General features: G+C 41.2%; 1 protein-coding gene across 1 annotated transcript in view; it reads right to left on the reverse strand.

Annotated features, from left to right (window-relative positions):
• Window positions 1-14,934, reverse strand: part of rnf144aa (ring finger protein 144aa) — a 43,793-nt gene that overhangs the window by 17,719 nt on the left and 11,140 nt on the right. Inside the window, exon 2 of the mRNA XM_084742960.1 lies at window positions 38-188. Within this exon, the coding sequence (XP_084599086.1) occupies window positions 38-172 (135 nt within the window). The 5' untranslated portion in view covers window positions 173-188. The remainder of the gene's footprint in view (window positions 1-37; window positions 189-14,934) is intronic.

A 14,934-nucleotide genomic window follows, 5' to 3' on the forward strand; every position in this document is an offset into this window, starting at 1 on the left:
AGGAAACTTATTGGTGTGTGTACAGTGTCCTGCTCACCAGTGTACAGAAGACACATTGGCACTGTGTGATGGTGGTCATCTGCTCCAGAGGGAACTCTCCAAGGCACAGCTTACATGAGACCAGGGGGTCCACGGCCAGCTCCCAGGTGGGACGGTACCGTGCCGTGGTCATCTTCACCGCCACCGAACTGAAACACAAAAGACAGATAATGCCCTTAATCCTACTGCCGACAAAAGAAGTTTTGTGAGGTAGAAAATATGTGGCTCAGATTTGTTTATGTCTATCTGCACAATAAATCCAGTCCATCGTGATTTATTTGCTGTGACACAATCAGCATGACAGTATGAGCAAAATACATTTTCAGGCTGCACACACACAAACAGGCCGGCTGTATGCATGAAGGCACCAGCTCTCTGCATAAATGGCCCTTGTCAACTGCGTTCATTTTTATTCCAGCCCTCATGCTTTCTGGCAGTAGGAAAGAAAAAAAACATAGAGTTCAAAAGCTCCTGAAACTCCTGTAGCTATCAGCTATCTTTGCTCCTTGTGAAATTTTCACTTGGGATGAAATAACGCTTTTTTTTTTCTCTTCTCCTTGCTGCGCGTCATCTTTTGTGAGAGTCAGAGGGGGTTATTTTAGGACGTCTCGTCTCACTCTCTCCTTCCCTCTGTAGCTGAGAGCAAAGAGCACCCACTCGGCTGTTTACAGGAAGTGATCCCGCGCACACAACGTCAACACTGTCAAGCTCTCCCCCTGCTGCTTAGCAACCAACTGAGGGAGGATTTTGGAGGTGGAGGGGGCATGATGTAAGGAGGGAGAGAAGTATGGCTGAGGAGAAGAAGAGACAGGGAGAGACTGCTGTTTCCTCTCGCTGGCCATGGAATGGCCTTTCTCAATGTTGAAGCTGCCTGTTCACAGACACAGAAGAAGAGGACGGCGAGTAGGAGGCAGCGGGCTGAAGAGTTCACATGATCCCGGACTGATGTGCCACTCAGAGAGGGGAGTGAAAAGAGAAAGAGACAGACAGTGTGTCTGGTTTAGCAGAGATATCATATCACGTCACACCGCCCCTCTTAATAACAATCGTGGAAAAAGTACAGGCTGTTGCGTCCACCGTGGATCAACTTCATTACGGTGCTAGGTGAAGGCTGATAAGACGCAAGAGCAGTAAAACAAAATGAGACTAATCTGTTGTGGTAATGAGGCAAAGCCAAGAATTCATGAGGTGGGCTGTAGCCTTTGGTGCAAGGTGATGTCTCAGGAAGGACATACTCAATCAGCCACAACAATAAAACCATCCTGCCATCAGCAAGACCTCTGAAGGTGTCCGGTGGTATCTGCACCAAGACATTAGTAGAAGATTCATGAAGTCCTGTAAGTTGCAAGGTTGGGCCTCCATGGACTGGACCCACAGATGATAAATCAGATTGAGATCTGGGGAATTTTGGAGGCCAACTCAACACCTGCTCAGCCCAAGGGGCCTCATTACAGAAAAAAATTCCTAGTCAGCTTGTCATATCTTAACTTGTGGAAGCCCATTTCTGCCAGTGAAAGAAAAAATATACCTATGGTAGATCATAATTATAATATTAAAAGTTGAAACAATGAGATTAAAAGTTATAATTATGAGATAACAAGTCAGAATTATGAGATAAAAAGTCCTAATTATGATTACTAAAAATACTTTATGTCATCTTAAACTGAGATAAGACAGGATTTCAGACCTAGGATGTTTGTTACATGGTCCAGTTCTGATGCTCATGTGCCCACTACAGGCTCTTTCAGCAGTGGACAGGGGTCGTCATGGGCAACGTGATTGGTTGGTGACACTTTTCTATAATAGCCAGGATTAACTTTTTTCAAAAATTTGGATTAGAGTAACTGTTCTGTGTGATCGGACCAGACAGGTTAGTCTTTTCCCACCGTAAGGTTTAATTAGCTTGGCCATCCATGACCCTGTTGCCAGATTGTTGGTTGTCCTTCTTTGGACCCCTTTTGGTAGGTACCAACCACTGAATACCAGGAACACCCCATATGACCTGCTGTTTTCGAGATGCTCTGACCCAGTCGTCAAACCATTTGGCAATTTGGCCCATGTCACGGTCGCTCAGATGCTTGTGGTTGCCTATTTTTCCTGCTTCCAACACATCAACTTGAAGAGGTTTGTACCTGCTCAGTGTATGACTCCATTTCATCTCTTTTTATTTCATATCTTGTTAGTCCTTTGCCCCAACATAACATGGGTCTGCCATCAGTAAGGACGTCTCAGTTGCTACTCAGTGGTGTAAGGAGAGAAGAAAGAGGGAGCCTCTCAAAGGAGGCCACATGAGAGCATCCTATGTGGAAGTCTATTATTAGAAAGACACTTCATTGGAAATCTGTGAGTGACTGGATACTGCAGCTGACGAGATTAAGTGTATACTACACTTCACTGCAGTTTGGCCAAACTGAAACTACAAGCAAACACAGAAGAAACAGCAGCAGACAGGAGTTTTTTTTTCCTGTATTCATCATTTAGACACATGAATTGAGTATGTGTTCTGTGAGGGTTTCAGAACCCAGATGGCATCTTCATTTCACAACATCAACATGCATCTTAACACAGTGAGGGAGATTAATTGAGTCCATTGATTTATTTTTCCCCGCATTGGCAAACGGTTTTATTTGTAATATCTTTGAGCCGATCTCATTGCTGACTTGTGTCTGGTGTCTTCTTTCAGCAATAAACAGATCCGATTATCTCCTAGCAGTGGAATAATCGATCATAATCACCGTCAAGTAGGTAAGCACAAGTAACTCCAGAAGCAAATACAAAAAAAGCCAATAATTAGGAAGAAAATGCCTCTCAAAAAGTGCACATCTAAATCACAATATGCTAAATACTTCATTAGATCATTTGTTTAAATAAAAACTCTTAAACAACAAGCCGACACAGCTGGCTCTCCGGTGGTCCAGCTTTGCACCTGCTACCAGTAAATGATGTCCATTCAGATGATGCCCGACTAGGAAATACGTGTCATTTGATTGCCTCATTTCTTCCTCCTCCGCATCTCTTCATCGTGTCTTACTGTAAGTAGGTGGACAAATAAGGAAAAATGAGATTCACTGACTCACTCAAATCACCTGGCTTTCATCCATCTCTCCGCCATCAATCACACTGACCAGAAAGCACTGAGCAGTGAGGTAGCTCGATTATGTAGGTGCTGAACTTGTGTACAAAAGCTTAAATGGCAATTTGTTATCACGATGGAGCCAAGGACTTACAAACGTGACCCTCAGGAGAGTGTGTGTGGGGGGTGTGCTTTGGTGATTCAGAATAAAGACAACTTCAACCATCGTGGTAATAAAAATCACAATTAGAACACAGGTGAGCCTTATTTACATAGGTGAGAGCAAAGGAGAGTTAATGCAGGTCCGAAGAAGCAACATAAAGCATGAGATCAACGGCAGTGGCGGAAAAAGTATTCAGATCCTTTACTTAAGTTAAAGTACTAATAGCACACTGTGAAAGTACTCTACAACAAGTAAAAGTCCTGCATTCAAAACCAACAAGTTTGCAAGTCATTTATAAAGTATGTAAGCCATTATAAAACAAAATAGTCTGTCAGTGTTTTACTGTTATATTAGGGCTGGGCGGTATGACAAAATTTTCATATCATGTTTTTTTTTTTAAATCATATCGGTTTCACGGTATTTGACTGTATTTTTTTTTTTTTCATGCAACAGTGTTCTTACCCACATTTTCTTCTACTGAGAACAGAATTACTGTAGCTGATTGTCTTCAAATAGCCCATTTTACTGTCACAAGGACTGTATCGTTTTTTTTTTTTATGTCCAGACAGGTAAAAGCATGACCCCTTCAAAGTATGGTTACCATCACATGGATGACTATACAATTAAACGTCCCCACCCACGCTAGTCGGCACCAGAAATACTAGTCATTTAAAATATTTAAAAATGAAATATTCGTCAATATTTCATTCATGCATGATGCCAGTTATCTGTTGCCGCACGCCACTAGTCGGGGCTGCGTCTCTGTCAGACAGCAGCCTCTCTGACCCTGCTTGTATGAACCGATCGCCGTGGCAACACTGGATGTTTACATCAGCGAGGTCGGACAGATGAATGTAGACTGTGACAGAATAAGCTGATATATATTCACTCGACTGGAGAAATGTGACCGCATTAAGCACAGACACAGACATAAACCTGCAGGCGGAGCTGCTGCTGCTACTACTAGCTGCTAACGTTAGCCACATTGTGTGTCAGGCTGGAAGCTAACGTTAGCCACACTGTGTGTCAGGCTGGAAGCTAACGTTAGCTCTGGGTCCTTCACCTGCAGACACTGTGACCCTCTTCGGTCTAAAAAGGTGAAGCATAAGCGTGTAAGGTTTGTATTACACAGCGCGAAGTAGCGCGCATTTCAGCGGCATTTGAAGTACGATTTGGCGATTGTAGACTGTTATTAACGTCTTCAAATACACACAGTATTTTTTTCGGACAGTGTTTAACATTATAAATTAATAAATTTTGCCTTGTGTTTTCTTAGTGACTATTCTAAATTAAATTTGGCATCTAATCAACAGAGAAATTAGTTGTCAGGAACATCCCTAGTACACACGCTCAAGCAAGCATACCTGTGGTGTTGGTGTGCAGCAGTGAAATGGGTCCCCGCTGAAACACTTTGCCGCCGCGCACGTTCCGGACGTTGTTTGGGCTATTCACCGGTATGGCGGTATATGAAAAATTCATATCATAACGAAAAAAAAGACCGGTTTTCGGTACGAACCGGTATACCGCCCAGCCCTTCTGCTGCATCCATGTGTATGCAGGGTTTCACCCAGGGTATCGCAAGCCTAGTTGCCCTGCAGGCCTAAGTTGACCTCCGAGCCCCCGTCACTTGGCTGCCAGACCCCATTAAAAGATAACTGTCACTGGGCCCAACAACTAAGGAACTACCATATTTTGTTGAGTCTAGAGGCCGCTGTTGACAAAGTGGTGGTGATTCCACCACCATAACCATAAAATATACTTCAAAAATGCTTCTTTTCACTGGCTAATGTAACTTAAATAAAGGCTCTTCCTGTCTTAATGCCGTAAATCATTTCATCGAATGTCAACTACCCAATCTTTTTGCTGATGGTCTTGTTTGCTTTTGTGGGTCATTTAGAAGTATCAGTATAAGGCTACATTGAGACAGTTTCATGACCAGTTAAAAACTCATGCCAGTATGTTTAATAACTGGGATAATTCAAAATCGAGATACATGGTTTTCATTGGACAGGAAGGGTATGGAAAAACTGTAATCTGCAAAGTAACTTGTCAGTAAAGCTGTCAGATAAGGTAAGGTCAGGTAAGTACAAAAAATGCCTCCAATATATCGTGAAGTAGAAGTATTCAAGTTACATAAAAGGAAAATAGTCAAGTAAAGTCCACATACCACAGATTTGTCCCCAAGCACAGTACTTGGGTAAATGTACTTAGTCACATTCCACCACTGTTTCAAAAAGGCAAAAAGTGAAGTGTAAGGCAAAAAGTGAAGTATAAGAAGTACATAAAAAATTTTAAAATGACAATCATTTAATCTTGCAAATTCTAATGTCACAGGCAAAGGTGAAGACGTTACAAGTTCAATTATAGAACTGTGACAGACGTGTCACAGACCAGGCGTTAATAAACACTAAAAACTGCATCAACACCTCTGCGGGTGAGTCTCATAACTGTGCCGCCCTCGACTTAAATGACAGCAGTTCCGCCAGGACTGAAATGAGTCTGTTTCTTTATCTGTCTCTTACTCTAAGCTGCTGAACTCCATTAGCCCTGTGGCAATAAAACCTGCCGGTAAAGAGTAATTCACACTGTACAGAGCAGGACTCTCTAATACATTTGAATCAGTTTCTCCTCTCCTGCACTTTATACAGTATTGGCTGTGCAAATGCTGACAGAGTGGGTCGATGGGGACAAATGAAATTGTTTTGTAAGAATGGCCTGAGGAGAAGAGAGAAAGAGAAAGAGAAAGAGAAAGAGCGACAAAGGGAAAATGAGTTTTCATGAGAAAAGGTGGTGCAGTGCCATCCCTCTGCTGCATTATTAACTAGATGGTCCATTATCACTGAGAAATACACACACACACACGCGCAGTATATTCCAAGCAATGGGGCAGTGCATGCTGGACTTTTGTGGCTCTGTGTGTGCTGCTACGAGTCTGAAAAGGTCAGGTCAGAGATGTAAAAATCAATAAAGCGAGAGTCAGAAATGAGTCAGAAGTCAAACATCTATCCTGAGCAGTGGTCACCATGTGTCAGTCATCAGTCTGCTCACAGCTTAACTGACTACAGCAGCACGCATGCAATAATGACTCCATGTCCAAGACACAAACACGCATACACACACTGCCATGCATTAAGAATCTATTGCATAACAGGGGTGGAAATGGTCATGGAGGAGCAATTGAGGGAGAACTTCTCTAGGGAGCTCAAAGCAAATGGGATTTCTTGCTGCAGTATACATGATACTATCCATTAAAGCTTTATCTTCATCACGTTGTGCAAAATAAAGGTCACTTACAGCACACAAACCACAGATAGATGTTATACCAAACCACTCAAATGGATACACACACACACACACACACACACACACACACACATACACACAAGCAACAGTTAAACAGGCAGCAACTCAAGCTAGAGCCCTGGATCCAATGCTAATTCTAATCTTAAAAGCCAAAAACTTAAATCTCAAAATGGATATCTGGGTAATAATCAATTCAATCTTCACTTTGCGCTTGCACCTGGAATTTTTAATGCATTCTCGTTATCCTCATTAAGTTTGGGTCTCTGTCCTCCAGACCAAAATCAGCACGAGTAATGCGAGTTGGTGGTTACTTGCACATCCAAATGTGATAAATACTAGGTGCTGGACAGCTGAATAGCTGGATAATGCTACCATAAAAGTTTATAATCACCACGTGACGTCTCGGGCACTAAAGAATGACTTGCTCCTGAAATAACATGTGTGTGTTTATGGGAGCATAGAGTGCTGCAGGAATGAGTCCAAAAACCCAGAAATGAGTTGGCATAGTAGCAGTTCCTTTGTCTCAAATTCAATGTTTTTTTTAATGCCTTTATCGTTATGTTTTGTTCTATGACATAAAATACATCTGTAAATATCCCCATTTGTGAATACATGCTGCATCCAAATATTAAAACACTACTTGTCGACACATGCCTGTGATGGGTAAAGTGCACATATTGCATAATGCTGCAACTGCATTTCTTGGTAATGCTTGTGTAACACTGCAACTGTCACATACTGGTTTATCATCACACCAATTAAAATTCTCTTCAATTCTTTATTATGATCTTTATAGTACTGAATATTCCCAGCAAGAGCAAGCACTTAAGTGACAGTGGCGAGGAAAAGCTTAATTTTAAGAGACAGAAACCAGAAGCAGAATCAGGTGCTAGTGTATCTTATTTATATCTTATTAATCGGGCTCTTGGAAACGTCAATGACCATTTACCACATTTTATAGACCAAACAATCAATAATTAACAATCATGAAAATAGTCACAGCCATTAGATTTTTTAAATTATATTTAAATTAAAATGAGACCAACACTAGACTGATATTCAGTGCAGCACCTTTACTCTATCAGTGTCCACAGTAAGAGACCTGCCTTGATCTGCATTCAAATGAATTCTGCTTCCTAAAGTATACAATAAAATGCAAATTCTCACCTGAATACACTCAGGCACACATTTTCATATTCTACAACATGAAGCCTCACACTGCATAGTGATGCAGGCTTTACCTTCACGAGGAGCTCAACTAAGTGCTCTCAATGCAGCGGTGTGTGCAATCCACCTTGTCATTTGCTTCTATAGAGGGGAGAGAGAGAGGGGGCAATGAAAAAATGTGAGAAAGAGGAGCCAAAAGGGAACCAATCTGTCAGCCCTCCATTTTCACCTGGTTTGACAGCTTTTACCGTGTGTAATTATATAATGTCACATCAAAGCATTGCATAAGACTCTATTTATATACCTCACCTATGGCTGATGTGAAAGACAGCTGTTAACAACTGTTAGCTGAGCTGGGAGTGGGGAGCAGCCCACGCAGTTTTCTCACACATTCTCTTGCACTCGCATAGAAAGCACACAGATGAACATTCTTTCAACACACGCACAAAGCTGTCCTTCAGCTGATTCACAAGAATGCACTGTCAACCAATTAGACGAGTCGGGGAGAGCGCGGTGAAGGACAAGAACTGAAGGCTGCACTGTGTTCAGCCAGAGATGGAGGCAGGGCTGCAATAAGAGCTGTGAGGACCATGCTGATGATATTCTACCTGAAGTCTGGGGGCGAGCCGGTGCAGTAGATGTTCAATTGTGTCGTTATTTGCTGCAGCAGAATTAATGTAGTGAGAAGCATGATATGATACGAGCTGACTGGAGCAAACTTTGTTCCGACTGGCCTTATCAGCGAAACTGAATCTAACCTCAAGTTGACTCTTGTCAACATTTCTGTCTGGCAGACTGCTACAATAATTACTGTCTCACTGGACTCACCGCTGTAATTGCATTACACAAACACATGTTCGCAAAGCACAAAGCAATGACTTAAAATCTGCATAAAAACTCTTTTGACCTATAGTCAATTGAATACAGTATAAAGACGAGGTATTTAAAGTTCAAACTCACTAACTTTATTGTTTTTGTAAATAAACACTCATTCTGAATTTGATGCCTGCATCACATTCCAAAAAAAGATGGGACATGAGCATGTTTACTGTGTTACATCACCTTTTCTTTTAACACTCACACTCGCTTGATATATGACTTCAGGTGTTCAACAGTCTGGGGTCTCCATTGCCGTAAGTTTTGCTTCATAATGCACAACACATTTTCAATATGGGACAGGTCTGGACTGCAGGCAAGTTAGTCTAGTATCAAACTGATTTATTATTGCTGTAACACTTGCAGAACGTGTCTTGGCATCGTGTTACTAAAATAAGCGGGGATGTCCTTAAAAAAGACATTATCTGGATGGCAGCATATGTTGCTCAAAAACCAATGTAACCAAAATGTACCTTTCAGCATTAATGGGGCCTTTGCAAATGTTACCCATGATGCCATGGGTGCTACCACACCTACATAACATCACATATGCTGGCTACTGAGTTTTGCACTGGTAACAATGTGGATTGTCCTCTTCTTTTTTTTTTAACCAGGAGGTCAAAACATCCATGATTTCCAAAAACAATTGAAATGTGGGCTCCTTAGACCACAGCACACTTTTCCATTTTCCATCAGACCATCTCAGATGAGCACAGGCTCCAGAGAAGTCTGCAGCCTCTCTGGATGTTTGATATACGGCTTTCTCTTTGCATGATATGATGAATCTTCACTAGCATTTGTAGATGGAGCCACAAATTGTGTTTTCTGATAGTGGTTAACCAAAGTGTTCCTGAGCCCATGTAGTATGTTTGACTTTTTGCCAACATAGTTTTCAGATGTTTTAAGTGGTGAATCTAGGCCCATCCATGCATGTTGGTGAACAACATGCATGCAGTGTTTCAAGGATGCCTCTTTCCAATCGAGATACAGTCACCTGTTCCCAAGTAACCATTTACCTATTGAAAGGTTTTTGCTTTCCCAGTCTTTTGTTGCTTCTGTCCCAACTTTTTTAGAACACTGCAGGCATGAACTCCAGAATGAGTGTATATTTACAAAATCAATAAGGCTTATCAGTTTGAACATTGAATATCCTGTCTTTGCACTGTACTCAATTGAATGTTGGTTGAAAAAGATTTGCAAATCATAACGTTCTGTTTTTATATAGGCCTACATTTTCCATCAAATGTCTTTGGAATTGGAGTTTGTTTATTGAATGACCTGAAATCACCTGTAATTTGCAGTTAAGCAAAATAAATAAAAGAAATTCAGACTGTCTTGTCTGCACTGTGATCTGCGTGAGCACTTAGTGATCCAACCGTCTGCTCCTCCCTCCCCAGTTCCTTCCTTCCTTTGCTTTTCATGGCCAATTAGCAGGGCCTTTAAGTCTCATGTATGTCATATCCTCTCTGTGTCCACTGCTGCAGAGAAGAAGAGCAAAACTGAGTAAATGTAAAGAGAATTAGAGAGAGTCAGAGGACAGTGGCGATGTGCCAATTTCATCCATTTTCAAGACTCCCTCAGCTCACTTTTACTGCCTGTGATTGCTTCTTGTCACCTTGTTGTGAAAGCCCCCACTGGGCAACGGAACAAACAGGCTGAACGGATCACAGAGGAAACACACAAACAGTCAAGAACACGTGCATGCAGACAAACATGGCTCTTCAAACGTACTGTACAGACAGAAAAATGTAGGCTGCAGAAAATAATACCAGAGAGGATGTCAACATCAGTGGGATTTTGATTCTCGGGAAAGGATATAGTCACAATTACACAAAATATATAAAAAATTCAGATTCTGCATGGTATTACTGAAGTATTTGGAGTATTTTTGCTGCAAAAAAAAAATGTAAATTGTGAGGCTCATTCAATAAAATTCTACTAATTAGAGAAATGGTACTGGTATCTATTGGTTATTCTTCTCCCACAGAAATGTTGGCTCTTCTATAGATGTTGTGACCATGGGTTTTTGATTTTGGGGGGAAGGTTATTACTGCCCTTGCAGGACTAACATGGGTACAATTACCAATGTTCCCTGCTGTACATCTTCTAAATGATTATTCCCACCTTTCCTTGAAGGAAAATGCTGACTGGCAGGCCTTACTGTAGCTAATACAGCTTCAGTCCAGATCTGGAATCCTCCTTAAAATACTTCAAGCATTTATTGATTTCTGAACTTTTTTGAGATCTCTCATCTGGAACATCATTTTAATATGGACACATTTGATATTTGAAAGATCTTTTGTCTAAATAAGGATGCTCTTATCTGTGTAGGTATGGCTATAATGTTTGTTTGATGGAGTGGACAGGGATGTGGGTTGTCAGCTGTTGTCTACACTTGTAGTATTACAAAGTGTTTCTGTTGCATTATATTCTACAAACTGTTGTGTTCACTTCCTGGTGAAAGCATGAAAGCGTGGTTGGCAAACAGACAATGAGAGCACCACAAGGTACAAATTACACCAACTTGTATGCAACACTATCATATTAAATCCTCCACAGCTTCCTGTGAGCACAGCAGTGAACTCAGAGTAGACCCTGCTGATGCTCACTCTTGCAAGAAGACAAACAATAAGCAATAATTTACCTTTGGATGGGCACCTGGAGAATAACTGAAGGATGAGGTTTACAACCGTTAACTAGACACATAAACATATCTCCTCTCATACACAGTCAAAGGATGTTCCATGTTATAGCTTTACAAAACAGGTGTACAACACATTGCCAACGGTGAAATACACACTATCTGAGGCAGAAATTCTGCCCTTGCCTGGATAGTAATCAACATCTTCTGCATTATTCATGCAGTAATAAATGATTCCTCACAAACAGTGGGGCAAATACAAAACCAATCAACATATTTAAAGCAAAAATAAATAACATGTCAGTAAATTTACAATAGTCGGATCTGCATGCCATATCTCCATCTTAGCTACAACAACGATGCACTAGTAAAATAAAATCAACATGTCACTACTAACATCACTTATAACTGATAAATCATGTCAGTGTCTATTCTGAGTAGCTTTATTGCAGCAGAATGTAGGTCATGGCTGTATGTGGGCCATAGGTTGATGTGGATCACACAGTACTGGGTCAAAGCTCAGGCCATACTGTGCCAGCTATAATGCATGCACGCCGGATGCCCAAGTGTGTTTGTCTCACGATCAGCTATATACTACTAAACCACACTCGTAACCCAAAGGGACTTTATTTTTGGACAGCTCGAATGCTGAATGTGAAAGGTGACATGCCTTTGTGGAGGAACAGCGGTAGGGGACAGTCTCCGTCTGTCCTTGACATGGAGGGGGAGCACCGAGAGGGGAGCTAAGAGTGGTGATAGGCCTAGTTTTTCCATGCCCAGAGGGAGTTACACAATCACCCAGATGTATTTTGGCATTGTGAGTGGTGTGGCGAAGCTGTGTGCGTGCATGCGTGTGTGTGTGTGGTGGCACCTTGCAAGTCAAAGTCCGTTTTGCAGTTCGGCCCAGACAGTGGTCAGGCCTGGGTATGTAGGGCATAAAAGCCGTAGTCTCATGTCTGTTTGGTCTCTTGCCATTTTTCTGCTGCAACGCAAGCTAAACAGAGCTACTGCAAGAACTGTGATGGGTCTGCTCGAGGCGGTTTGTATTTACTTTACCTGCAAGTTTGTTGACAGCAATGAAAACACTGAACAGGCTGAAGAACAGCTTATTATTCTTCATTGTGTCAGTAAGGCTAAATTTGTTTCTCGTGTTCTAGCAATCCTAGTCTCATCCTTCTCCTCAAAACCATTCTTACTGTTCTCTTTCAATAAGTGAAAGTGAAATAAACCGAGCTAAGCATGATTACTTAATGTGTATAGTGTGGTGAGTGCATGACACTGCTTTCTAGTCTTGCAACAGTGCTACAATAATATGAATTCTGCTAAATTATAAATTAGTCCACATACCCTAGAGATCTAAAGCATAGCTACGACGCATGCAGAGAGAAGTATAATGTGGCCTCAAGGATCAGTTCACAGAGAACAGGATCCTGACATGAGCTGCAGTGAGAAATGCATTGTGGGATTTAAAGACAGAAGCTAGAGATCGAGTACTAGTAGTTGTAGTAGTAGTAGCAGATAATGGAGTGAGATTTTACTTCTCATTCATTAAAAGTCACCAGAGTGCAGTAAATAAAACCTGTGAAATTAAGTTTTTTTTCTGGGGGGCTTGAAATTTCACTCCCTGCTTTGGTTTTAAAATCCTTTCTATTTTTGAGGTCTCATGTTTGGAAAGTATGCCTTCAGAGATGTTTCAAAACACAATTAGCTATTATGTGTGTACTGCTAACTCCGGACATATGGTGCAGAGTATATGTGCATATGATGAATACCATAGTTAGTTATCATATTAAATTATGGAAAATTACTCCAATTCTCAATGTCTTTATTTGTGTAACATAATTAGTACAAGCTGAAGTAAATATGGGTAAAGTATTGGGTTAGGATTAGCCTGCAGTAACATTAGTTTGTTTAGATCACCCAACCACTTACTTGCTTGTTAATTAACTTTGTTTGCTCAAAGCAGCGCTCCTTTCCTGCCTCGATCAGTTTCTTCCTGTACGCGATCTTGCACATGATCTTCGCACAGTTCATTCGTGGGTTTTTTTTGTCTTGGTAGTGTTTGCTGTGCAGTGCATTTGTGGCTGCTATAAGCAAAATGAATGTAGACAAAGATAATATGGCGACCACTACCCAGAATGCAACGCCATGATGTTGTTGCCTATTCTCTATACTCTTATCTGCTTTTGTGGTCTTTGTAGTACTGTGATTCTGTATGACAAGTGCAGCATTCCCCTACAGAGAGAAGAAAATGACCAAAACTGGCAAAAATCTGTAACTAGTTCAGAGGTAACAAGGTCATACTGGTCATTATGTTTGCAACACTGTCAACAAGTAGAGGAATCCGCGAACTCTGCAAACACAACGATGCTAGACCACATTTACCAGAAACTCGCTGTCTGTCAGCAGAGATAACAGAGTCTCACAGCGTTAACCACCCAGTCGTGGAAACCATAAAGCCGCCTTAAGACAAAAGACAGAATCAGCAGAACAACACAGGCGAGTGAGTCGGGACAAAAAAAGAAAGAAGAAGCAACGAAGAGTGAAAGAGAAAAGAAAACAGACTGTGAGAAGATGGGAGGAAACAGTAAATGTGAAATTGTAATAAAAAAGGACTCTTTTCCACACTCCTGTAAGCCTCCTAAGTAGACCGGATTTGGCAGTACTTAATGACTGACTGTAAATATTCATGAGATTCAGACGCATTTTAAATGTTCTGTGTTTGTTCCTTGAAGTTTTAAAGAGTCTACACTGAAGTAAAATTCAGTGCTTGCCAAACTGCACGACACTCATTGACTTTAAAGTTCCTACATCTCTTCTTCCAAATGGTAGTAAAACTTAGATTTTTCTGTCACTTGTATGCGTTAATTTGCACACAACTCAGATAAGACACAATCGGCTGTTCTGATTTCAGGACCGTCAGACTCGATGACATATTGGTGAACAACATGCACAGAGCAAAACATTCAGTCTCGTGGCTGAGGCAGTTCTTACCCGACAAAGTCTTATTGTCCAGAGCAACATAGCCAGACTGTACTGAGCAAGGGTGACAACATTCAATTCTGTCAAACACAAAGAATAATAACACAAAAAACAAGATAAGACAGTTAGAAGAACGTCCTTATTTGAGACATATGACATCACATCTTGCCATCTCCAGAAGTGCTTAAAACAAGGCTCTAAGCAGAGACAATGGGCTTGCTCTGCCCTCCAAAAAGCCATCCAGGCTCACATTAGTGTCTCAGAAGCTAAGTGAAGACGACAGGCACGCCACATTGAGCCTATTTCTATTGACAGATGCAGAGAGCCCGAGCAAAGGGTCGACTTTGGTGGCAATCAGTTGTCGCTCGCTGCTCTAAAGCTTCAGTCATTGTGTTTACATGTACGCTATATAACCAGATTACAGAGAATAATCAGATTAAGCTCTCAAGATGTTCTGACAATCTTGAATGTTACCTGAACTGTATTTATAGTAGCAAAATCTTACACAAATCCAATCCCGAGCGAGGAAAAAACAGTTTTCTATAAACACGTTTGGACTCAACTGCACTCTCATTTGTGCTAGTTATTTTCAGTTTGTCATTAAAGACAGTTATATCCATCCATCTATCTAGAATTCCCTTTGTACTTTCTTCCAAAACAGAATCCAACGAAAATAAAGTGCCAAAATGT

The sequence above is a fragment of the Lutjanus erythropterus genome, chromosome 18 (assembly GCF_056507025.1).
Source record: "Lutjanus erythropterus isolate fLutEry1 chromosome 18, fLutEry1.hap2, whole genome shotgun sequence".
Lineage (NCBI taxonomy): Eukaryota > Metazoa > Chordata > Actinopteri > Lutjaniformes > Lutjanidae > Lutjanus > Lutjanus erythropterus.